Below are 27723 nucleotides of genomic sequence, written 5' to 3'. Positions count from 1 at the left end.
TAGGCTTGACACACAGTTGCTTCCATTTCATTTGCAGACCTGAAGAAATCATGTCAGTACAAGAAAGGCAATAGTTTCTTTGGGTTGTTTTTTTTTTATTATTTTGCAGATTAATTAAATACTTATGGAAATGAGAGCTAAACACAACTGGTTTGAGCCAACTTGCTTTATTGACTCTTGACTATCTGAATCCCACTATGGCTTCAAGTACCTCACACCTTCTCGTCTTCCCAGCCTATTTATAGGCTGAAGATCAGCCACCATGCTTCAGCTGCACTTTATTAGATTCAGACCTAGTTAATTTATTAAAAGTTAACATTTTATTTTATCTTTGTGGCCTCCCATCGCAGCTGTTGCCCCTTTTAAAAGAGGGCATTTACGCGTCTCAGTTGTGTTTCTCCTACTGTAGCTCTGATGCACTAAGCAAAGGCAGGCTGGGAGGACATCAAGGTAAGAACACCCCGGCACTGCCAGAGTAGGATTTTTTAATATATCCCTCGTGGTGATTCCTGATGCAGAAATCCAGCAGAGTGTGGAGGAGGGACAGTGTCTCACGGACCGTGTTTTGGTGGAAACGTAACGTTTCTGTTCCTGCACAAGGCCATTAAGTGGCTGTGGCACATTTCAGCCGGAAGGTTTTAAAGCGTTGAGTCCTGGATTGGATCCAAACTGAGCGATTGCATTCTTCCTCCCCATATTCCTCTTGTAGATCCAGTTGGATACTGCCTTTGCCACTTTCGCTCCTAACCTGCGCGGTTTCTGATACACTTATCGGTTTCACGGCAGAGGGAAGCTGACTCAAAGCTGAGAGCACCAGTATGGACTGGGGAAATCCAGGTTTTCTGAACCAACTCAGGTTTCCCAACATGGCGCCTGTCATTTAGCCTTTCCATGCCTCAGAAGAAACGGCGATAACAACACATTATTATTTCAAAGCGGTGCTGCAGGCATAAATACACGGAAGACTGTGAGGCGCGCAGATATTACGGTAATCAAAGTCATACAAATACCAAAGATTGACAGATCACATCTTCACAAAATCAGTAAGAAAATCTGCAAAGCATCTGGATGAAGACTAGTCCAGAAATGCACAGATATTGGTATAAGACTCTTGTGCCAATATTTCTGTCTGATAGGGATTAAGATGAATTATCAATCACAAATATAGAAAAGAGCTATAAAATGTAAAATGAGACTGTATTATTATAATTTTAGTTCTTGATTTTCCGTATTTATCTTTCCAGCTCTCTTCCACTACTAATCTATCTTGTTTAGGAAAAATAGTATGTAAGTATAGTGGGGCTTGATTACTGAAAATGGCTATTAATGTAGTGTCTCGGAGTGCTCTCTAGACAGTTAAAAGGCTTTTAACAGCAAAATATGAAGGTTTCCTTCAAATTTGCAGTCATCTGCCTTCTAAAAGTTTGTTTCAGTTGCCAACATTTCAGTGATTTATAGAAGCCCAAGTATCTGATTTTTGTCTCCCCACAATAACAAGAGCTATTTTTTCTTATTATTTTGTAAAGGCAACGTCATTATCTTAAGCAGGAAAAAAAAAGTTAAGAGCTACATTAAAGATACAGCTTTCAAAATAATTTTTTAAGGCATCTGGCCTTATTTAAACCATTAAATTTACATTCAATTCCTTCAGGGATGGCTCCGTTGCTTTGCGCTGGCTCCGTGCCCTCCGAATAAAGCCCTGGATTTAATGCATGCCACCACCGCGTTTCGCTAGCTGCACCGCCGCTCAGTGTAGATATATAGTAGAGGTATAAAAAGCCTAACCTTAGAAAAGATGATTCACTTAGACAAAAAAAAAAAAAAGCCCTGTAACAATGTAAGTTTTAGCTAGAGGTTAGACTTGTGACTAATGTCACTATCTATTTATTCTTAAATTATTAGTAGAAGTGTTTATGTACTATGAAACATTCTGTATGAGCTAGACAGGAAGCTATAAAGCATTTTATGTGATCTATACACAGCTGATGGCAGAACGTTAATACAACGCTGAGGTTTATCTAAATTCAAGAAGTGCCAGAAAACAGGGGTTTTTTCCCCCCTGACAAAGAGAAGTGTACTCTGAAAACCCAGGGGGGCCAAATTCTGCAGGGTCCTGAGTGTCTCCGGCGAAAGACGGAGCTCTGTCAGCGTCTCCCCATTTCCAGACAAAGGCAAGAGCCTTTTAAAGGGCTTTATTTTCTCCGAAGCAATCCTGAGGAAGGACAGGTCAGGAAATGAGATGAAGCCCAATTAGAAACCTGTGTCGTGCCTCCCTCACCTCTGGTAATTTTTAAGCTGAATTATTATCCCTGTTTTGTAGGTGGCTGGACTAAAGAAACCAAAAAAATAAAACCCGTAGGTAATCACACAGCAAGGCAGACATTGAACTGTGAGAAAATCTCATACTCCTCTAACTGTTCTGCCGTCTTATTCCTACCGAAATTGGTTCTGTTTCCCTTCAGGTAACTAATAACATGTTAAATAATCAGCATAACCTGATTCAGTTACTATAAATCCTTGCTAAGAATCAAAATGATTTGCAAGTTGAAATTACACAAGCACAAAACCTATTCGTATGAGGCCATTAATTGAATCTCAAACCGGTTTTTATATATATCTAATAAAGAAAAAAGTTTAAGATAAAATGTGTAGTACCATCATCTCTGCTTCTGCAGCATGTAAAGTGGTGCTAAGACATGCTCCATAAGCAACACGTGTCTTAGTGCTCTCATTTTCATTTTAAAGACAGTTAAAGAAAACTCTGAAGATGAGAAAAAAAGGATTACTTCCCAAAATAAGAATAAACTGGGTTAGTCCAAGATAGGGAGACATAACCTACCTTGTTTTACTCTAAATTCAGCTCACTGCCTTATGTAGAGAAGTGAAAGGTTATTATATGGGTTTACTGGGCAAACCCAGATTTTATAAATAATTGCCTGTCAGACTGTTCAAGATAGACAAACATACAGCAGACCAACAAAAACACGATCTGTCATATTTCTGAGAGAAATGTATGTTGAGTCTTCATTCTCTGGGACTTTAAGTAGACCAGTAAAAAATAAGTGCCAGTATTTTTCCTGCTTATGCATATTTTAAAATGTAAAAACTGGGAGAGATACAGCTACGGAAGGAATTTTGATTCCAGTACCCAGTGCCTGAAATGGTTTCTTCTGTCTATATCCCTGCAGATCGAAACCAAATACAATAAATGCTGGTGTCCTTTTAAAAAGTCTGGATGTTTACAGCAAGCATATAATTTTCCATGATTAAGGACGCCAACAAAAATAAGAGTGATGATAAAAAGAAAAGTTTAATCATATATTTCAAGAAGCACAGATGGAACATCAGAAACCTTCCCCCCCCTCCCGTTTAATACACTGCATCGAACACATTAAGTCCTTTACACACAGATTAATTCCAGAAAACAGAAGCGTAAGCAGGTAAAAGAACAAAGCAATTTATGAATCCAGTAATATTTGATGTACAAAGTTCACTTTTTCAATAGTTTTGTTGCAAAGAGAAGAGACATTTTTCTGTTTATTTAAAATATAGATATATTTTTAAAGTTTTTTAAGCAGGTCCAGGAAAGCAGGGCAACAAAACCACTCACAAATGACCACAAGAGCACACAGTGGGAGTGAAAATTAAGACCTCTCATACTAAGCACAAAGGAGGAGGACGGCTGCAAGTAATACAAGTAATATTTTGCTGATCTGCTCTCGATCTCTTGAGTGCTCTGTCTTAATTTGAGCTTTAAGTTGGATTCCAAGCCTGGGCTAAGGGCGGCTGAAGCAGACCCCTGGGCCCAGGGGTACCACAGGGACACAAGCAGTACATGCCTGTAGGTCCTGATGACGGGCTGAAGCACGAGCCCTTTTCTCTGGTCAAGCATCATCGTGGTTAGCTCTATATTTGTACAGTTTTTATGGGAAGAAATGAATGTGTTTGTGAGGCCAGCAAAGGCTGGAGGAGCAGGGGACGGGAAGAAGCGTAGAGGGAGGGACTGAGATTTAAAAAATAAATCTGAAAACAAATGACGGGAACTAAAATATAAAAAAGGAAAAAAAAAGAGCCCATTTCTTCTTTAACCAAATCCAACAGTAATGCTGCCTTTGTCAACAACAGAGACAACATCTGCTTCCTGAAGCAAACGCTGAGCTTAACATAATGTTAAGCCTTTGCCTAGAACCACTGAGACAGAGTCAGTTATTTAAATACTTTAGGATATATTTTTCTGAATAGGGGCTCAATCCAGTGAGCAATCACTGCAAAGGCTTTCCTTGATTTCAGAGAGCGATGGCTCGAGCCCTAGCAGAGGAGTAGAATAAAAATAGAGATGGCAATATTACGAATTTGGGGCTGGTCACTTAGCCTATCCTTGGGTCTGCAAAAACACAAGTCTCTAACTGGTAAAGTACAGTTTACCTGAACTTTTCTCTGCATATTTTTGGATCTGAACTCGCTATTATCCTCGTCAAAAAGCCCCTCACTGGATTAACTGGGTTACATTGTCTGGACACTTAAAAGTTATTTGAGAGAAATGAGTGGAAATAGTAGAAAATAGTGGAAAACAGTTTTTCATTTTGTAAAAATCACAAGGAAAACCTATATAACCTTTATATAATCTATATAAACCTATATAACCCAGTCCATCTCTGGCCTCTTTCTGCCCCATCCTGATTTAGAAAAAACATCTCTAGGAGAACACACAGACTTCCAAACACTTAAATAAAAATGACATCGCGTTTCAGAAAGAGGCTGACAGCAGCAAGTGCCCTGCAAACTTCAGCATTGTCTGATCTACATTCTTGTCCACCTACACGCTATCCCAAACATCCTGCCATTAATTAGCTAAATGTTCCAGCTAGTAAACAAGAATAACGATTGAGGGGGCTGGAAAAAGAGACAGAGTCAGCCAGCAGATAGTCACAACAAACCAGCCCACTCACTGGTACACGGAGACATTGGAGCTTGTATTTTTTTTCCTTCCATGGAGGGGAAAAGAAAATCACCTTAATATAACACTGCCTTTCCTGTTGCTGCAGCCACATCCATATTAGCAGGCGAGAAAAGTCATCCCGTTTCTGCGGTAGGCACTCTGTCAAAGAAAGAGAAAATCTGTAATGAATTATCACATCAACTTAAACAAGGGAAGAAGGCAGAGAGAAAGGCAAGGCTTTCTTCCTGTTTTGTAGACTATTCTGGCTGCAATCTAATAGTGTGCTTAATCTGAACATTTCTGGTGGGGAAGCTATAAGCAACCACTTTGTCTATTAAAAAATCAGTGTGGTTAACAAGTGGTTAGCGACTCTATTTCAGGAGAGCGAGATATGCAAAAATGTAACATCCTATTTTGTTAATTGCCTGCAAAATAGATGAGGCCAAAAATACACTATTATGCTGAATCTGTCTGTCCTATATAAGCATGTGTTCTCTATTCACTGTGTTCAAGAATAATTTCTAATCTATCTTAATAGTCTATAAATTACTGAATAATTACAGTTTTCCAAACCTAATTTATAGTCTGAGTCTAAAGCTATGTAAACAGACACTGGTATAATCCCCACCCCCCCCAAACCCAAAGTAATCTTAAAGACCCTCTGGTCAGTACAAAATAATTTGATAGCCCATATATTGTAACCTGGGATCAAGCGTTTCCAATGGTAAAGGAGCACAAGAATTAAATATCATTTGAGAAAATAATTTTAAAAGATCCTGTGACACGGTCTCACTAAAATACCTTCCATGCATTTTTAACATCTTTTTCTGAATCAATATAGGAAACTATACCTTTGTACCCTAGGCACACTGGAAACCCTACATTTTAAGGGGATATTCTCAGTTTAAGAATGAATTGCTCTTTTGTGTGATATTAATAATATCTTCAAAAAGGAAAGTAGTTTAAATACATTTGCTTTATTTGGTTCACCTTCAGCAGTCATTCAGTTTTGAATATGAAAATATAGTCACCTACTTCATCACAGTTAGTGCTTCATCAGATTTATTTTGTACTTAGGAAGTGCCATATATAACTACCATTTTTAGTGGCTCTACCAATTTCCTAATTAATTTCAGTGAGATCAATTTCTCCTCTCTTAAACTAGAATTAGAAGAGTATCATTAAGAGCAAAGGATAACCTCAAACAACTTTGTATATAAATAGTATTTATACTGAACTGTAAGGAAATCATTTCAAAAACAGCAAGCATGTACTCAGAGAGACATTTACAGACACTGAATATGCAGAAGGAAATATGTACAAGATGTTCATTACAGCATCCTTTACATTAACACCATACTTCAATACAGAGATCTAGCAGCATATGGCATTAGAGTCAAAGAGCAGAATATTAGCTCTGGGATATATAGCCAGCCATCAGACATGACAGTATCACCGCAAACAACAACAAAAAAAATCCAGAGCCTCCATACCCAAACACGAAATGCACAAAAACAGACTAGCCAATAATTTTGAAAGGATCCAATATATTCCCACAACCACAAGCAGCAAGTCCAAGTGAGTTTGGATCTGCAGCTTGCCCAAACCATTACGGCTGGCGTTTTGAAATCGATGCAAAAGTAATGTTTTTAGCTCCTTGACCCCGATATTTTTACAGAGCTTTATAACCCAAGTGACAACCTTTAACACATAAACAAAAAATATTCAGGGCTATTGTGCCGTTTGCTAGAAGATAAATGAACCCGAGTATAAAGTTGGATCCACATGAAAGGTAAAAGGTTGAATTTTGCGAAAGGAATTTTGGTTGCAAAGCAAAGTTGGGCTTGGCTGGGCTCACCTGGGAAATAATGAAGTTTAACATTTTCCAACACGGGCAATATTATACGGTTAGTTATATCCCTGAAAAGGTCATTTTAGAAGCAAGTTTCAGAAGAGGGAGGATAACACCTTCAGAAAGTTGGACACACCCACCAGTCTATATTTAGCAATATATTATAACTAGTGTGGCTATAGTTAGGATTGAAAACTATTTCCTACTTAACTCCCTGTTTCTCATACTTTAAACTCTCTGAAACATTTGCCCTTGGGCTGAAATTTCCTCTGCTTTAATCTCTGCCTGAAGTTCAATTTCTTTGGAAAGGACCAACAAAATTCCTTAAGCCATTTTGAAGTTCAGCAATAATGAAAACAACACATTTTTCCTTCCAAAGCCAGAGAAAGTGATTCTGATATATGCAAATTTTATTACGGAATTTAGCCATACATTGAAGCATTTTACCCAGAAACAATCTTTACCTTCAACCTCAGCTTAAAGGTAACTGTTTTGAAAATCAGTATTTCAGAGGAGGGAGTTTGATTCATCCCGTTCCATGAGAAGATAACACTTCGTTCTTATTTTGATACATTGCTAGATAATAAAGGGTAACCTTCAAAATGCTTTTATGCAGAGTAAAACTATTTCACAGTCATTGTTCTGAGTTATACCATATATCTTTAACATAGATACAGCTGAATTCCTGATACTAAAAGACGTATCTTTACATGCCAAGAATTGTGAAGAGAAACAGCAAGATGTTTTTTATAAAACTTGTGTGTCTCTGTGCCCTTGCAAGAGAGAGTGTATATGTATGTGGCAGTCATTTAATGTGGTTTGATATAATGTGGAGGGTTTGGATGACACTTTTGGGTACTTTATGGCACTTTGGCAGTATCCAATTTTTTTTTTAATAAAATAATCATATTTATATGATTATTTGGCTCAGAATTGCAGATAGAGGATGATGCAGACTCTTGATGTGGGATTAAAATGGCAAGCCATAGCTGTATCCATTTTGCTGGTTACGTCTCGCTATAGCCCAATGTCAGGAGATAACATAAGCCCACGGTCCCTCCCGGAGCCCTTCTTGGAAAAGTGTCTACTGAATCCAAAATTTTTGTCTGCTCTCTCTCAAAATTTACTGTCTACCAGCCTGTGCTTTGATTTTTCATGCTGTGGACTGACTCTTTGCCGTGGTTGAAGGTCCGTCAGCCTGTTACTGTACCCACTGTGTGTGGGCGGTCAAGGGACCACCTTTTAGACATGTGAAATCACCAAGCTTGGCACAAATTACACAGTTCACCTTCCTAGAATGGATTCTATGCTCTGAAAAGTTGATGTAACCTTATTTGGCCAATCTAGCTCTCACAGAAACTCTTCTTGCTCCCTGCTATCATAAGACAAGCTTTTGCATCCCCTTCTGTGACCTTGTTAAAGGTGAAAGGACAGATTGCTGCTATCCACAACCAGAGGCTAAGCAGGCTGGACCAAAGTGAAAGCAGAAACACAGCCTTCATCTTGCCCAGTCCACTCGTGCCACGTGCTCCCATTTAGGGGAGAGGCATGATGATTTTGCTGCTTAGTTATTATTGCCGTGGGTCTAATGGCCCATAGCTATCTACCCATGATATGCTACTGGCAAAGCACGCACCAGGTCTCCACAAGGCACCCGACCTTGATGGATACGACCTGTTGGACCCCAATGTAATTGGGAAAGCTTAATTATAACCTCTACTCCCCAGTCCCAACCCCAGCACATCCAGGTACCATGTGAAGAACCTTCTCACGGCTTCTCAAACATCCTTTATCTGCCTATGGTATAAGAACCCTACCTTGAAAACTTTGCTTCTTCAAGTTATCAAAGCACATTGGATTCTAATATAAAGATCTTCTCTGGGAATACTATATTTAATAAATGAAAGTAGGGTTTTTCCCCCTGAATGTGGGTGCAATGAACCACTTTCATTGCTGTCAGTCATCTAAAAGCAAGATCATGCTTTGCCCTTAGTTTGGCAAAAGAAAGAAAAACTAACAGCTGAAAAAAGGCAGTCTGGAACAAAAGGCCTTAGCCAAGAAACTCCTCAAATTTCATGAAAAATCATCCATTTTCTACCCTTCAGTCCCATGTCACTCCTGCAGTGGTAGTGTGAGATAGCATATTATGAAGGACCACAAAAGACTGCTCCATCAAGAGGGCAGCAAAACTCCTGTCCCCACAGCAGGTCACATGAAATGAAACAGTTTACTGAAGCGTTCATAGCTCCAATTTAGGGGCAGAAAATTATGTGTTTATTTACACAAGATATACTGAAGCTGTGATTTACAGAAACAAGTCCTAGCCAAAACTGAAGATGTGAGTACTCCTCAATTAGGTAACATATCAGATTAGAAAACTAAGACTTTTGAACAGGCACCTTAGCTAGAAATTAACAATTTACAGTAGTGCATATTCCCACAGCTATAGCATGATGAGAAAGGATAATTCTGGCAAGAGAGAGAAACAGCTGTGATTTTTTAGTGGGCTGATGTTTAATTCTTATTTGGGATAAAATTTGGAAAGTCTAGGGTAAAACATCTCCAGCGAGCATCACCGACACCAAGGTTTATTGGGCCAAAACTTCCATTGGTCTAAGTCTGCAGTTGTGCTTACAGTAAAGCTAAGGTACAATGTCATGCCACGGGTCTGCTGTATCACTTAGCGATGATAAACCCCGAACTATAGGTCCTGTATGAGCAAGTTACAGAACAGCGTTTTTAAAACTTGAAGCCTCCCTTTCTTCTTGTCCTTGCGTCTGTGTGTGGGCAAGTGGTTTAACTACAATGCATAAAGTGGAATGGCAGACAGAGACATCAATATCAAAGAGCAAGTCCTGGCTGAACTTCATTAGCAAACATAAATACAAATAGGCACATCTTGTTTGTGACATACCACGGTCCTTTCCTCCTTTGGTAATTTTACTCTATCCTCTGATATTTGCATAAATGTAAATCGAACCATATGACTTGAACAGGCTTATGATAGGGGAATCATATGCAAAACTTTTTTTCATTAAATAAGTCTCTTCAAGCAGTCCTACAATGTTACTGTGAAAATCAGGGAGGATTAGAGCTCAGACAGTGAAAGCCTTTATTTAAGAACAGTGGAGGGAGCCCTGCCCTTTAAATAAGAGACATTCTTGGATCAGACACTGGCTGGCAGGATGGAAAAAAGGATGTAGCATTAACTTTCATTCCATTCCAAATAACCTGGAACCCATAAAACACAAAGATTCTCTAATTTTAAATCTGCTCCTTTTCTCCCTGTGTCTTCTTTCCATTTTATTTGGGGAATGTTAACTTTGAAATTTCATTAGCCTGCCATAATATCAAACAAGTCATCCTGGACAGATTCATAGCTCTTTGTACATGAAAACATCTACATTAAACCCCCTGTGATTAAAAGGTTACTCCTCTAATTTTTCCCAGCCTGCATAGACAAACCACATGCAAAGAAGTGTCAGCTTATTTAGAGATTAAAATAATAATTAGCTTAGGAGGCAAAGTATAAGCAACATTGTTTAAAAAAGAAAATCCATATGTTGTTTAGAATTAGTTGCTTCTGTTTAGGTCTAAATATGTTTGTGTGGATACAAACTCTTCCTATTAAAAGTACATACATATTACAAAAGAAATATAATGGGTAATTCTCGCTCCAATTTAAAACAATGGCACTGAAGGCTCCAATTCTACAAACCCATCTTTAATCAGTAGCCAAAGCACAGATGCTCTGATATTACTCAGAGGGTGAGGGAACGTTTTATGTATATAGTGTCTAGTACACGGTCATTAATGAACAACAAATCGCAAATATATATCTATGAACACCCAGGCTGAGTACATTATGAAGTTGTACAATGCCCCAGGTGACCTGTCCTGCTGTATTCATGAAATCTCAGGGATTTCATTTATGGTGGGGCCAGACCAATGTGCTGAATGCCTCCATTTATCCATACAGTAATGGTGCCTCTGGAAGCACAACCGCATTTGTGCTTAAGCTAGCCCCCAAGGAACCACAGCTAGGTGTAAGAAACACAAATGAAACGACTTTATTCCTGGGGTCTGTTCCCTGAGTCTTCAGCCATCCAGTGAGACACCACTGACAGCAGTGGCTTCCATGCCGTGAGTACCTGCCCTCCAGGAAGGGGGCCGAGATCACCAGCGCACTTTATGTGGGCGACCACAAACATCAAGCGCTGATAAAAGTACTGCCTCAGTAAACCACCCTTTGACTTGTAAGAAAATGCTTTCCAGCGAAGTCAGTTCTGGGCTTTGGTTTACCTTTTATCTGCCAACGGTGCAAACTTTCTCAATAATCACATAAAACTGTGCTGCTGTGTCCAGGAACAGGAATATATCCAGGATATATCATCCAAGTCTGTTAAAGAACATAGTCTAGATCTCAGCTACCCAACTTTTTTATTGTTGCTCTCTGCTACTGGGAATAACGACATTCCCAAGGCTGATGGAAACATAGGATCTCTGAAAAACAAGGACCAAATGGATTTCTCAGACACCTCATGCAATACCAACAGCGGAAGGTAAACAGAATATAGGGCTTGTACTGCTGTCCTTCAGCTCATTTGGCCAGATTCACGATGCTGCAGTTAACTAGCAAATGCTGTTCTCAGGGCTGGGATGATATTATAAGAAAGAAAAACAAGGCAAAAGGATCATGGCTTCTGTTGCAGCAAGATCTGGGGTGTGGGAGTGGGGTACCAACATCTGCCAAAAGAAAAAAAGAACAAAATTGGTAGGGAGAGAGAGATCATTTTAAATTTCTCAGAGGGTACTGTAAACAGTGGAGAAAGAAGGAAAAAATGGAACTGTAAAACAATACTTGGCAGCCAGCTTTGCAAAACAAACATATTTTTGCAAAGTTCTTCCCATCACTGCCACCAACTTTAATAGCCTTTATTTGTCTGAGAGAAAGAAACCCTTTTTAATTGTCAGAGAAAAGGCGACGCTGCTTAGCACACTGATAGAAGTTCCTCTTCTGAGCCCTACTTAATCCGCACGCTGCTCTCGGTTCAGTCAGAGAGAGGAATTTCCTCCCCCAGGCTGCAAAACCTGTAGCTGGGCTCCATCACCACCCTTCCCTGGACCAAGGGAGCAGGCTGTTTCTCCCGCGGAGCAAGCTGAAATCCAGCCAGTTATTATTGCCGTGGGTCTAATGGCCCATAGCTATCTACCCATGATATGCTACTGGCAAAGCACGCACCAGGTCTCCACAAGGCACCCGACCTTGATGGATATGACCTGTTGGACCCCAATGTAATTGGGAAAGCTTAATCCTGCCACTGCAATGGAAATGCAGTGGTTCCTGAGTATCCTTGATCTCCTCATGAGCATCGCAATTAGTTCATTAATAATTTTACTGCCTTACGTCAAACTGGTCAAAACACTTTGAGTTGTTCAGAGGCCAACGTCTCCTCTCCTGATGTGTCTCAACTCGCTGTTTTAGCTGTACGGCAGCAATAATGTATGCGGGCAACTTTATTATGTCTGAGAATGAAGAATAATAAAGCTAGAAGCCTTGAGACACACAAAGAAAAGACTGTAGGTATGATTAGATACTGAAACCTCTGGTTTATGACTCGGGGCACTGCACAGTCACAGCACTCCCATGTGAAAATACACCACTACTAATAAAATCTCCTTCAACCTGAGAGTAATTCGGCATGAAATAACCTGGATGGCTCCCTCTCTCCAAGGATGGCTTTCCTTGTCTTTTAAACGTTTCCTACTACTGCTGTAAAGGCTGAGGGTTTTTTTTTTTCTATAGGAAGTGAAAGAAGAGGTTAAATTCCCCCTCCAAGTCACTACCGCTCACGAGCCCAGCATATGATCTTTAGTGCATTTATTTGGAAACAATATGGTGTGGTACAGTCGTCTGAGTACAAGGGCAGGAGCCAGGGCTGGGCTCTGCTCCCAGCTCTGACACTTACTTGCTGTGTGGCCTCAGACAAACCACTTAATGTCTCTGTGTTTCAATTTCCCCTGCCTTTGAAACAGACCTACTATCACTCACTGAAAACCTTTCTTGAGGATTGCTTGATTACAGAGCTAATACATAGTGTTTTGAAAACACTGTATGCTGTTCCATAATTATTATTTTCATTACATTATATCTTCCATTGTAATGGCTAAAATACCAGATGTACAGAAATGGATGCCAAAACTGGCAGTTATTGGATAGGAGTGGGTATTACTTTGAAATAAATTAAATTATTTGGGCAAAGCAAGACAGTCCACCTACATTCTTTTTCTTGAAACAGTAGTGGAAAGGAGCATCTAATGACATTTTACAGTGTACTTCTCTTCCCCCACCCCCTAAAAACATCCCGTGAATGCACTTTGCAGAGGACATAGCATCTCTATTCTCCCTTTGCATTTCACGGGGGAAATGAGAAGCCAACCAACAGCGCAGGGCAGAGAGTCAGTCTGTAAACAGAGGAATTTTCTCAGGCTCCGAGGCCCTTTGCTGGTGGCGGCATTCGGGTGCGGCCACTTCTAGCCATGCTCCTTACTGACTGATGCGCTCTGTCTGCAGCGGGGCCCTGCTCACCGGAGCGGTGGGAGGTAAGAGGAATTAAGGTAATGCATCAGTGGTTGCCAGTGGAGGAGATGGGAAGGGGAAAAATAAAAAAAAAAAAAAAAAAAGGCAAAAGAAATATACTATTTCAATCAAAGTCTGAAATTTGTAGAAGTGGTTTTGGTCTCAATATAGAAAAAATATTTATCCAAGAAACTCCTACTCGGGTGCGAACATCCTACTTCTAGTGGGATTTTGTTTGGCAAAGTGCTGTGAAAGAGTGGAAGCTAATACAGAGCATGTCTATAAACAAATATATTTATTTAGTACAGATTGACACATTCACTAGAGTATTTCAGTGATTACACGTGTAAAACTATTTCCTATAGTGGTTTCCTTTTGTGATTCTGCTAATTTATTCAATCCACCCCATTTTCATGCATTGAATGTTATGAGCCATTTCAGCCACCCAGACTGAAATGCGCGTTTGGAGACTACATGCCTGTTTTTTCATTTCATCATCTACACATAATTATTTGGTGATATTAGGAATTTGAGCTCAAATGGAAGCCAACCAACATTTTAATAGCTTAAAAATCATACAAAATGAAGTCTGCCCTGAGGTTAATGAATAAGAGCCAAATCTTGAGGCTCTCGCTCAGTTTTTACTCACTCCTTATTCAGGCAAAAGTTGAATCAATTGTAGTTGGACTGATTAAAACCAGAAGAACATATATTTGGATCTTTCTCTCAGGTAAAACTGAATAAATTACCGAGGATTAGGCTGCAGAATGGCATCCAATCGATCTTTCAGGTGTATTTTTGCAACACGCTGGAGAAAAATTCCAAGCGCTGAGGCAGTTTAACCAGTTAAAACAATACTGCAGCAGCAGAATAAATTATTGTGCACTACCAGGTTTTATGACATTTATATTAGAAATAGCCCCAAATCAAAATACATTTTCTGGTCCCTCCTGAACTTCTGAAGACCAGGATCAAATCCAAACTTAAAAAATGGTCCACGAACTGTGAAAGCCAAATGCCTTTATCCTTCAAAACAAAGCTCCATCCCTAATTTGAACTTTAACCCAGGCATATATTGACACAGTTATTTGATTTCTGATGACGGGAAGCATTCCTAATTTAGGAAATTAGATGTTATTCTTTAATTATATGCAAGCTGTCCCACTTCTTATGAAAAGAATGCAACGTGCTTGTAAAAAATATAAAGCAGAGCAGTTAATTCCTTTGAACAGTTAGCACTCTACTTGTAATTGCTGATAATCACAGGAAGATGCTCCTCCCTTAAATAACAACCCGTTTTAGTTTTGGCCAGCCATGTCAAAGTAATGACACATTTATCCCATTCAAGCAAGATCTAAGGATGAGGATGTGGAAAAGGAAGTAGTATGAAGAACAGATTTCTTTAGTATATACAAAGCAAATAAATGGAGGAAAAAAATTGATAACAGGAATGATCTGGTCATCTGTGAACAATACCAGATCCCCTGACTTGGTTGGTGTGATAATGGCCCTGATCACTATCTCCTGACAGCCCGCAATTAGGATCTCAACGCTGAAACGCGCCGAGCACATGAAGCTTGACTGTGGGTGGCTTCATTTGTAATTGAGCAAGTGGGGACACGGAAAGAGGGCAGTCTGCTCCTAATCACCACTCATGCTGCAGGGACTGGTCCTGCTGCCCCAGGACCTGGGTCTCTCCCCGGCAGTTTCTAACAGCCACTACCTGCAGGACCCACCGCCTCCTTCACGTACTCGGATGGGGTCTAACAAGCACTAACGGTGCTAATGGCACATTTGCCAGCACACAGACTGCTCAAAGCCTTGCGGGCTCTTGCATAAGGCGGCCTGTACAGAAAAGAGCCCTTGTTGTACTTTCAAGGAGCTTCTGGCAAGTTATGAGCTGCAAGGATGTACCCAGAAACCTGGGATCCCAAGGGAGGCCAGGCTCTTTTTTTACATTATACTTTTTAAATTACATTATATCCACATTCATATGTTGGAAAAGCTGGTTCACAGCGCAAGATGGACTTTTAGTCTCTCTATTGTGTGGTTCAGTTACTGATAATCTTTCCAAATGTTCTTCTGTCCATCTATTCCTTACCTGCCTAATATCTTGGCCAACCCAGAGACACCGGATGGTTGCTAAGAATAGCAGAATTCCAAAATGACCTGACTAAAAATTCCTTTTGGTTGTTTCTGATTGATCAGTCTGTGGACTTTGTGAAGAAAATAAAATAACTAGGCAGACTCTGACCTTTCATAGAATTGTCGAATCATTAAGGTTGGGAAAGACCTGTAGGATCATCAAGTCCAACTGTCAACCCAACACCCCCAGGCCTCCTAAACCACTCCCTGATGTGCCGCGGCTACGTGTTTTTTGAACATCCCCAGGGATGGTGACCCTCCCACCTCTCTGGGCAGCCTGTTCCAGTCCCTGACCACTCTGTCAGAGAAGACATTTTTCCTAATATCCAATCTAAACCTCCCCTGACGCAGCTTAAGGCCATTATACCATACTCCCTCCCCACAGACCCACTTATACACATTGCTTACTATGGCACACCTTCCTTAAATGAAACTTATTTTGAAATGCTAGGACAGAGCAATGCCATTAACAATATCTCAGCGCTCTGACCTGTCACATCAAACTGCGTCTTCTTCAGCACCGCATCTCATCTTTTTCTTTTGTATCCAGTTTTACAGAAGACACACATTTATAACCACATCTATAAAACCAATACTTGTCTGAAAACAAACTGGCCAGGCCATGAGATTCTTCTGGCTGATTGCCATTGTTCAGTCATTAAATATAGGCTTACGAATAGGGAGATGGATTACCCGCTTGTAACTCCATCAAGGGCTTTTCATGATATCGCAGCCCATATTTTTTTAATAACATTGAGGAATATTTAAATCCTGTATGGAAGTTTTTTCATAAGTACTTCTTTGATGTTAGAACATTTTGATTTGTGTGCATGCTGACACCAGAACAGCTCGATTACTGCATGTTCATTTATCAAAGAGTGCGGGTCGATCCTGTTCGGATGCGCTATTATTGCATCAAATACATAACATGCACTAATCACGCTGACAGCAACGCCCCCACTTCCCATGGTTGGAAATACAAGGACAGTAAATAATTACTGTAAATGAAGAGTTAGTTAGGTCTTATTAAACGTCATTGTTACTAAAGCAATAAAAGAGTTTATATTAAACAAAGCAGACAGGTGGTAGGGGAGTTGTTGTGCCCCAAACCTAGAACACATTGCAGTTCCTGGTCTTAAAGCTAATGGGACCCAGTGGATCCAGACTTCAGCAAAGAGAAAGCGTGTTGTCTCAGTCACATTATTTATTGCAACGGTGCAACTCCCTTTTTCTTTGTTTCCCCTCTTCCCCCCAGCAGAATGGCTGTTGGTAAGATGGGAATGCGAAATCCAGGTTTTCGGCTCTCCAGTAGCTCTGAATTTCCTGGCTTTTGTGGACTGCAATCGGACCCTTAACGTCGCTTATGTGCTTTTTGTTTTGGGTAATTGACATTAATTTTTAGGTTGCATCACCAACATCAATCAGCGCTGCTCTCAGAGGACTAGAGTTAAGGGGCCACAATAAAAGGGCATGATATTGTTTCTTTTGTTTTATTTTTGGAGCATTTTGACTACTCTATACTTTTCCAGTTGATGTTACATTCTTTTTGTGTGAGACAGTGTAAAACATTACTGCCTGTCTTGTTTAAAAGAAGACTTTGGTATTACGGTAAACGGCTCTATAGACTGGGACAGTCAACCCTGGTAAAAAATCAAGTTAATACCTTCTGTCTATGTAACACTTTGAAGAAACTATGAAGCAGCAACACATTTCTTTAGAGAGAGCTATGTTGCCCGTTACAGATGTTTTCCATATGGTAAGTGGAAGTTCGGCCCCTTCCCCCTCCACTCATCAGTGTTCTCACGTCGTAGAAGGCCTCTACAAAGACAACACGGCTGTAAATGATATTGCACAGAAGCCTCCATCAGCACATACTGTAAATGAACAAGCTGATTTTCATTGTACGGGGCAGGAATACGCACCGTTGTAGCCCATTTATGGTGAGGATTTTGACTCTTCAGCTTCCCTTTTTACCGGTGTACTGTACAAATACTCTGGGGTAAGTGGTTAAGAGAAGCCAGGCTAGGCTTCAGAGATGATGAAATGGAAAAAATAGATCAAATTGGTAGAGATTACTGCAGATTATTGTGCTGCATCAAATGGTGGGTTCAACACCTTCGCCCTCAAATCATTATGGGTGGGAAGGAAAATTTTCTTTCTCACAAGATCATGATTTTAAGGGGAGAAGAATCTGGGGCACCTCAGTGGGGCTAAGACCTATTTTTAGGACCTTGGTACATGGTCGTATACACAGGACCGCAGGTACACCTTTATAACAGGTAGCCTTCAGGTGAAGAATTGATCTGTTGCCCCATATTTTGTGTTGCTCCTGTCAATAGATAATAACAGCTATAATTAAAGTGGACTTAGAAGCACAGCTGGACTTTTAAGAGAGCAGAGTTGTATTTCCAAATGTTCAGCACCTGTAATGGGAATCATGTCTTCAAAAGATCTTAGAACTCCAAAGCACCATTTTGTCATGCTTACAGTCTGGTTCAAAAGAGTTCCTCGCCCTAGGTGTACTCAGGGTGTTTTGTCCTTTCATAAATCCTGACACTTTTTTTGGGTGCTGGTGCTGTTCTAACACTTGACTCTTGAATCCAGGTGTGACTTTCTAAAAGTTCAATGTGTAATGGAGGCACTTCCTCATCTCTGCCGCTGCTTTCCCAAAACTCATGATTATCTTATCTCAAAAGCAGTAAACTTAAAAATAAAAAAAGAACCCAAACAAACACAGAAGTTGTGTTAAAAAAAATAATATCCTTTTTTGCCTATTTCCCTACCCTTTTGGCTTTAGACAAGGCACGGAACCATCTATGTTAGACTATATGTAATTTGTAATTGGACCATTATGTTTCTTCATGCTAGCCAGTGTTTGTAACATATATAGATACTAGCTTGTATATTTTGCCATTAGTTATTATATATTATTGCATAATAGTAATATTATCTGTAACATTTATACAAAATAAACTCTAATATTGAGATTTTGAAAGCCAGCTAGTGATTTTAGCTATTTCACCCCTGGTCGTTTCACCAGCAGCTATGTGGCTAAAACTTTAAGTAGGCTCAGAAATAAACTTTAAATTATATCTACTTAAACTTTTCTTCTTTGCTTTTTCATTATTTCCTTCTCAGTTTTCTAAAATGTGCACCACCATTGACTCATTTCTTAGAATCTACAAGATATTCCTCAATAACCTGAAATTTTTTCATTTTCTTCTTTCAATGCTTTCCTGTTCACCTTTTTTCTGTTCCTCATGACAGCATTTTTTTCTAATTCTTTATTACCAACTCTATTCTATTTAACCTTGATTAAATCTTTCCTTCTATTTATTTCTGTCTTTGCCCCTCAGTTCAGCTTACCCACCTCTTGCTTCCCAGCCCGCTCTCCCATCTTTCCCTAAGTCATCACTTTCACTCACTGTGCCCAGCATCTCTCTCTCTGCTGTTGTTTTCCTTCCAACCTTATTTCTGCAGGTCCTTGTCTCTTATTGACATCACCTCCTCTGTAAGGAAGTGAAGGGCTTCTCTGTCTTGATATAAATCCACCCAAAACATACTTCATCCTCTCCCAACCAGCTTTTGCCTCTACAGCTGCATTAGCAGTCATTGCAGAAACTATAGAAAACTGGATCTACTGCTTATAGATCCTTCTGTTGTGGGACAGAAGAAGAATTTTGGCAATACTAAAGGGGGCATTGGGCATGCAAGAGAAATTCAGTGTTTGTGTATAGGAGCAGGAGGATCATAAAACGCCAATTTGGAGCAGCCACCAGTTGGCATTCAGGGCACAGAGCCCTCAAAAGCTTGAGGGAGTTTCAATACTTCCCACAAGCTTAAGTTCAGTCTTGGATATTAAATATAAATGAAGCATGCAGTTTTCTTTGTCTGGGCTGTAATTATTCAGTTTGCTTAAGGAAAAGAAAGCTAGAAGGGGAGGGAAAAAAAAAGGCACACCCCACCTTCATGTCGAAGAGAGCCATGATTGTACCTAGTCCATTGAAGAAATTGCTCAAAACCACTTCACCGTTGTGGAAATAATCCCCTTGTGAAAGGCTGGGGCTTCTGCCACAGAAATGGTCGCCCCTAGGTTTGTCCTGCTCTGAGACCAGACGAACTCACAAGCCATCATTTCTAGCAAGCTTCAATTTTCCCTTGATAAATTGGTCTCACTAAACTGCTGTAATATTTACTCCCTTTGTCTGTAGCTGGGCATGAGTAAACTGAAAATGCATGACTAAGTCTCACATAGCTCTTAGCAAATGCAGAGATACTGTGGAGCAGAGTGTGTTTTGGGGTGATATTTATTCCTCAGGGGGAGCTGTTGATGGGGTGAATCATTGATCCTGGCCCTCTGTAGGGGGATGAAATTCATCCATCCCCAAGAAAACAACCCTTTTTTGCTACATTACGTGTAGTACTTCTTATGACAGGTGTTACAGAGAACAAAACTGGGGACAACAAAATATAAGCATGTCCACTCTGCACAATGAGACATCTTGGTCCTGATCTGGAAGAGAATATAGCAAAGACGGCTGCTGATTCAGCTTTGGCTTTTGAAGCGACTGGTCAGGGTCCAAATGGGGTAGCGTTTTTGTCTTGTGGGCAAATTTTAATCAGGCACCAGGCAGAGTCAACCAACTAATTACTCACAGGCCACTTGCCCAGTATGAAAAGGGAACAATTTTCAATCTTTGACAGATTGGATTTGAACAGGCAACAGAAGTGAAAGCATCTATTGTCCATTATCCAGTCCAGCCCTGAGACTTCCAATTTCTCAGTTACCATGTAGCCTGTTCAGAGAAGGTTTGTCAAGCAACAGCCTCTCTAAACAAATTACATCAAAATTCCTTACACTATGCCACATATTCAACTTGCCTTTCCAAAAAGAGCCACATAATAAGTTTCTAACAAGGACACTGGTTATTAAAGCACTCTAGATTTTCTAGGTCAAAGAGGTGAAAGGCAAAGTCAAAATAACTGAAATAAAATATTCTATAAATCATGTGTGTTTACTTACAAATACCAAAAAGCAAGATATTAAAAAACCTGCTGCTGTACTAACCAAAATTCAGTTAACTGTTTGAATTACCATCTTCTTGATGAAAGCAAGATTTAAGGCGCCAGAGTTGGCTTTTGGAAATACCCAAACAGTTCAAAACCAAACAGAGCTTAGTAGAAGCTGGATCCTTCTGTCTTTTCCCACTCCTTCCTCCAAAATGTAGAAGACAGACACAGCAAAGAAATACACTCGCAATGCACATTGTTCCTTTTTGTACAATTAAAGGCCAAAAATAGATACCTTTTTTCACATATATGTTTGCTTAGGTAGCCCAGGGATCTCACCTCAGAAGTGTAAAATTTCCTAATGCATTTACAACAAGGACATTTTTTAAAATGCCAGCTGTACCTCCTACTTCCTAGAAACACTGAGAACTGAGATTTCTGGAAAGAACATTGTATCATTCGGTACATTTTGAGACATGTTTTTTCAGTGCTGCATCTGTATATTAGCAGATAGGAAAAGAAAAAACATCTTTGCTGCAGTTTTCTTCTTTAGGAGACACCCCTTATTTTTCTGCTTCTCAACTGTGTTCAAACCTATTCTTACTGGGAAGACAAAACTTTGCCAATTTTTCAAGGAAGATGCTTTGTCAAGAATACAATTAAAAGCATCTCCTAATCAAAAACGTTTCCTAATTTTAAAAGTTTTTATCTGTAATGATGATTTTGCAGTGACCGAGTGAAACTCATTAAGAATGAATGTGTACTTAGTTAATAAAATGTTGACTTAAAGAAAAAAAGAAAAAAGAAGAGTCAGATTGAGGGTCTAAAATGGGTGCAAAGGAGCTGCAACCTACCTTCTAATATGAGGCATGGACCAGCCCAGTACAAGTGAAACAGTGAAGCGAGAAGGAAGTGGCTAAGGACGGCAGTGGATGTTCTCGTTCAATAAAGACTCGGAGCACTCTGTTGGTGGGCTCCACAGACCCCCAGATGTAATCCTGCCCCCACCCCACACTTCCTGGCAAAAAAAAGAAAACAGTTGGGGTGGGCTGTGGTACCACTTGCCTTCCTTCTGGGTGCATCCAGAAGAGGAAGGGATCAGGATAAATTATAGGTCCCTGCAAAAGCTCTGTGTGTTTATGATCACGCCATCTGGAAACAGTGATAACTGCAGTATTAATGGAGGCGTTACTACAGAAGATCTGCCGTGTCGATTAAAACCAGCCATGCTGTGTGCTGGCTCATGATACATGTTCGCTCTAATTTCCTCCCTGACATTTCATTCCTAAAGCTGTCAATAACCCGTTAACGTTCCTGGCACTGAAACTCTAAAACAAAGTCCCATTTCATCTTTGATTTTGAATCTGAATTGTGATAAGCAATACCAAAGGCTAAGTTTACAACACATAGTTGCCCTAATCTAAATCATGTTAGAGGTGGTGGGGATTTTTTCCTTGCTTCCACAAAGCTCTTTGCTTCATAAACCAGGATATAACAATGTGATACCCTGAAAGTAATTTCTTGATTTGATGGCAGAATAGCAAATGTTCTTTACTAGTAACTGACAGCTCAGTCCTGCAGTTTTCAATGGCCAGAAGTGTCCTGTAATCAGGGGAATTGCTCACATTCATACAGTTTAAAGCCAGAAGGGAAAATTAGATCATCTAGTCTGACCTCCTGCATACCACAGACCACAGAATTTCAGCCAGTTGCCCCTATTTTGGGCCAGTAACCAGTTTAACAAAAGCACATTTTCCAGAAATTCATTTGACCTCCATTTGGAGTCATCAAGAACTAGACAATGCAGAACTTCACTCGGTAGTTTGTTCCACTGTTAATTTCCTTGTGCCTTACTTCGAACTTGAATTTCTCGGGTATTACTTTTCTACATAAATACAAGTTATAAGAGCAGCAATTATGACTGTCTCCACAATAATGGCAACATTAATGTGAAAAGAACATGTCCAGTCGGGATGGTAAGAAGCTTTTTGGCCACATGCACAGAAATATTTAAGCACCGGCTGACCCAGATAAGCCCGTTACTGGATTTACTGGGATGTCTGAGTCAGGTACAAAAGGATACATCTATGGAAGCATTTTAGTTCGGATCAGGGGTGCGGTTTGGAAACAAATCTCCCATTCATCCCCACTTACTGCACATCGGTTTGCACCGTGGCATGATTTCGCAGCACACTAACAGGACTCTTTTTGGATAAAACCAAATCAAAAGATGCACTCCAACCACTAACAGGCATTCGGTCAATGGGACCAGACTAGACCTAGTGCTAGAGTGAAAGTAAACCGCATTGAAATGCTCATCGTGTGCATGTCGGGTCAGCACCAACCGTTTGTCTTCTACACATCTGCTCCTATTTGTACTACTTGCGAAGCAGTCACAGCCTAATTCCCCCCAACTTTAAATCCTCGTGCCAGCAGCAGCAGAGAAGAGGAAAACAAGATTTAGCAAATCATTTCAGGAGAAGAGTAATTGGAGGAATTAATTTAGTTGAACAATAGCTGGGTATCAATTCATAAGTGGAAGAAGGTAATAGAGCCAACAGATTTCCTTTTTTCAGTGGTATCCTTAGGTTTTGGAAATAATAAACATTGCAGACTAATTCCCTGGCACATCCTGAGAAGCCCAAGTCAGAAACAAAGGGCTTCTGGAGAACAGCCAGGAAAAGATAAGGGGAGATACTGACACAGAAAAAGGACAACAGATCTGATCTAATAAATAACAGGATTCAAGGTTCAGAAATGGTTATTCCACAAAATATTATAGACAATTAGATTTTTTTGGTTTAATTCTTTGTTTTCGGTCAAGGACCTTCAATATAGTGACCAAGGGAAGAAGAACAGGCATACATGTTTAGAACTTGCATCCATTTACCCAGTCCAGAGATACAGGTCAATGAAGCATTTTATGCTGAAGAGACTTAAAATGCGACACGCAATTCCACGCAAGACCGCTTAAGAAAGTTGGTTTTGTGGCTGCCAGACCAGCAGTGCCATTCTGAGAAACAAGTGTTTCTGCGTGGGACAGAAACTACCGAAAAATGAGCAAAGAGCAGCAAGAAGATGGCTAGATCAATGGCCACTTCAAAATATTTTGTATTTTTGTTGAGGAAACTTCCAGGAGAGTAAAAAGACCAATGCGCAGGTGATCATGGCAAACCAAGATTTGTTACAGAGATCTTCAGGGAAGCGACTGACACAGCAGAAGTGAGAACTATTTCAGTCTTAGTTCACCATGTTTTTCTCCATGTTTCAAATCATATTTCCTGTAAGTATTCACTTCCAGGAGCTGGAAGGCAGAAGAGCTATCAGATCTATCAGATTGGCCAGTATGACTGCTTCTATATTGCAATTACTAGTTATTCCATCTTTTCAGAAGACAATAGAAACATATAATGCTTATAAAGGGAAAAAGTCACCAGAAATTTCAGCATACACCTTCAGAAGAGCACAAACCTCTCTTCAGCGTTTTCGTTAAAACAAACATACAAACAAAAAAAACCACCTCTTCTTTTTGCTTATAATATTTGCAACTTTCCAAGGGATTGATTTATTTTTTATTTCTTTTGTTTTTGTGATTTCTGCATTCTGGGATGAAGAATTAAAGTAATGAAATATTACAAAAACAATGAAAATATTTGTTCCGACCAGGGCCAAGTACCAACATAAAATACACAAAAGCTTTGCTCTTAGCCTCCCAGCAAAGGTCTGTCAATCCAGAATTCTGAAATACACCACAGAAAAGAGCAGACAAAGTTCACGCTAACCTAATCAATGACTTTCTGGGATGTCCAAGACTGGAAATAGGTGCTAATTTAAAATGAGATTTCAGGTTTTGGACTGTTTGGGAAGGCAACCAACATCTACAAGAACTTCTCAAAAGATAAACTCAGTCTTTGCATTCCAGATACAGCTGAAAGAAGAAAGAAATTCCCAACAAAAGGAGGAATCCAAAAAGAATAACAAGGTGATTTTGAAAACCTTGTAAAGTTCCGAGAAGTCTCTTTGGTCTTTGACTCTTTGGCCAGTGATGCTGGATATACGCAAACAGTAATCAGTTCCAGGCCTGCAGTAGCAGTACTCGCTCATAATAGAATAAAATTATAGCTTACATAGGAACTCAGAATTGAGAAAATCTCTGACTATTTGGCACAGGAAAGTATCAGGGAAGCAAAGGGGTGGAGAGGGAAAGGTTGTAAGGAATAAGAAAAGAAAATTATACTGTTCAGACAAATTACACAACGTAGGAGAGAAGAGGAGCAGAAGGACAGCAATAGCAGAAGGATCACAAAGCAAGCTCAAGAATAAGTGGACATGGCACAAGTCAAAGAATTTGGCAACGGGTACGTTCAGGGAACCTGGTCCATATATCGTTATCTGCGGAGAAATGTCCTTGCCACTGCAGTTAAGTTTTCACCAGCATATCAACACATTCTCTGATGGACTGGCACATGTACAGGACAGTCTTCAAAATGAAATTCAATCTACTCCTGTCCCCACTGGAAACCTCACCTTCTTACCCAGTCCCTGCTAATGTAACCAGTTGGGCCTGGAAAGACGCCATATGTGATCATCTGCTGTATTACAGCTTTCTTTGTCAGTGCTGGAAACGAAACCTCAGGCATGATAATACCAAGAGTTAACACACACCAGCACTGCTATGCCAGCTCAAACCAGTTACATTTTTCTGACTCTGTGGTGGTTTTGAGTTTTCCTTCTCTCCTTCCCCCTCCTCTGATCAAGGACACACATGGCTACCCAAAAGCAGCAAAGCCTTTCTACAAAAATTACTCTCCTTTAGTAACAAGACCGCAGAAGACTGAAACACACAACACTGTCTGCCACCACCCTATTCTGGTTGATTGTCTTTTAATAGCTACAATAAAGTTGTGCAAAGGAATAATATTCCACATCCTCGACTTTCCCGGGCAGTATATGGACAATCCCAAAGGAAAGTGTGCCTTAGCTGAATCTGCTACTTTATGAGTAAAACAGGAAGTTCAGCCCCCTTTATTGTACCTTTTTATTTTTGAAAGCCTGCCCAAACAGCTCCAAGTTGAGTTGAAGCAAAGTTATTGATGTCAAGAAGCCAAGATCTTTCGCCATGGCTTGCTGAATGAGGAAGGAAGAAAACTGTTTGTACTCAGCTGTCCTTTGCTTCTCCAGGCTAGCTTTAAGCCAAAGAAGCAGGAAGAGGAGAAAGATGAATAAGTGAAAAGGGATAATGTTTATCTTTTAACAAAATCACAATGTTCTGCTCCTAGCTCTAGCAGCCAAGACTCGCTGTTGCATCTTTAAGACAGATAGTCTCTTCTCTGAGAGACGACAGGCTAATTACAGTGCTCCTGCCAGAGGGAACTCACACATGCAAACCATTATGTAAAATATAATTTTTTTCTTTAAGAATGCTCAAGATCATTAGACATGGTTTTTTCAATGCTAGAAAATCAAGCCAAAAATGAAAATAAACAGTTTCAAGTATTTGCAACATAATTCCCTCATGCATTTATGGAAATATAGTAAAAAGCGCCTTAAAAATGTGGTTTGACATTTCATGCTGCTCTGTTTTTCTATTTTTCCAGTTCTCAACATTTGCCCTCTTGTCCTGTATCATTTCAGTTCCACTGCAGTCTGGAAGAGGTGATGCTGGTAGCCTTTGTCGATTCTACAGTGCTTTTCAGCTTAGTTTCAACTGATGGGTGACAAAAAGCATCACAAGGACTTGCCGTAAATGATAGAAATGCTTCAGAAATTCTATTCTGCATAAAACAAATGTGAACTCATTGTATGCAAATACGATTGAACTGCTTACCAAGATAATTACACGTACAGCACTGCTTCCCTAACAAAGTGCTTTGGTAAATTAAGGCTGAAGTGATGATCTACTTCATTTAACATGGAAATATCATCCCTTTTTCCGAGCTTCCCTTCCTCCAGCAGGGGATTGATTGTACCACCTTCAAGAGCGATCCTCACTTTAAGACAAATACAGAACACATTCATGAAGTTTGGCTATGATGATTATGTGAAGTGGCTTCATCTCTGGTTTATGCAAAGATAAGTGAACTCCTGCCTATCTGAACTAATTGGTATTTTAAAGGTTTTGTCTAGTTTATAAAGCACGGGACTATTGACAAACCAAACACCACGGTCTAATGGATTAAGCAAGCAACTGCATGCCACAAATTCCTGAGTTTTAATCCAGACTCTCTTGGTGCTCACCTTCTTGTTCCATGAAATTGAGATAATATTTATCCTCTACTTCATGAGGGTGTTGTGAGAGTGAGTAAATGTTTGGACAGCTCTTCAAAAGGTCAGGTCCTAACCAGGCACCTGTATTTTACTGAAGTAAACTGTTTCCTCAGGTTCCCGTGATATGATCACGGCCCCCTTCTCCAGAGCCTCTCAGATCAGTTCGTAACCACATGCATAAAGTTACGCACTGATTCGGGGCTTCAGAGTGATTTCACCTGTAAATTCATTATATAAATTATCCCCCTACCACAGGAATAATTCAGAACACATAAGTGCTAAGAAACTTTTAATTCATTACTGATCTTAAGCCAGACACCTCCCAGTGTGTTGGTAATGCCAGTCAATTTTTAAATTGTCATTTAACGTCTGAACTGCATAAAAACATAAAGTGCAAAAAATAATTTATTTTATAGAAAATGTTTAAAGAACCACTTTCTTCTAGATACTTCAGCAATTGATGTTTTCTAAATGTTTAAAATTAAAGCTTTAAAATCCCATGCTTTATTAGATGAGCAATTCCAGAGACTCGACACACTGTATAATCCCATCAGTGGTTAGTTCTCAACAAACAAGTCACACATACTGAAAAAAAGACTCTAGACCAAGGCAGGAGGCAAAAGAGGTTAAATCGGTTACAACCAGGTTTTTTCTCAGTTTTAACTCATAAGTGATGACATAAAACCCAGAAAAAACCAGCTCCAACTTGAAAATGATTTAAATTTGCCAGCTCCAGTCATTTCTGGAAGCAAGCCAGCCTTAATTTGGATTTAGGCTTCTCAAAGTTTGCACAGCTCTAACTTTAACCTGCTGCAGCCTAAAAAGTGGACCCGGTTAAGAGACACAAAAAATATTCCACATAATTCAACACAAGTGACAGTCTGTTCTCTCCAGGTACCCAAGTGCGGGATCAAGATGTTTTAGTTGCTT

At 39.9% G+C, this 27723-nt stretch overlaps 1 protein-coding gene across 7 annotated transcripts in view; it reads right to left on the bottom strand.

The window, feature by feature from the left end:
* Positions 1-3291: 3291 nt before the first annotated feature.
* Positions 3292-27723, bottom strand: part of SUPT3H (SPT3 homolog, SAGA and STAGA complex component) — a 288244-nt gene continuing 263812 nt past the window's right edge. For all 7 annotated transcript variants that reach the window (XM_064448208.1, XM_064448207.1, XM_064448212.1 and 4 more), the window contains one exon: positions 3292-5098. In XM_064448208.1, the coding sequence (XP_064304278.1) occupies positions 5057-5098 (42 nt within the window). In that variant the 3' untranslated portion in view covers positions 3292-5056. The remainder of the gene's footprint in view (positions 5099-27723) is intronic.

This window comes from Phalacrocorax carbo, chromosome 3 (genome assembly GCF_963921805.1).
Source record: "Phalacrocorax carbo chromosome 3, bPhaCar2.1, whole genome shotgun sequence".
Lineage (NCBI taxonomy): Eukaryota > Metazoa > Chordata > Aves > Suliformes > Phalacrocoracidae > Phalacrocorax > Phalacrocorax carbo.
Note: the sequence above shows the minus strand (reverse complement) of the source record. Positions and strands in the feature narration are given on the sequence as shown.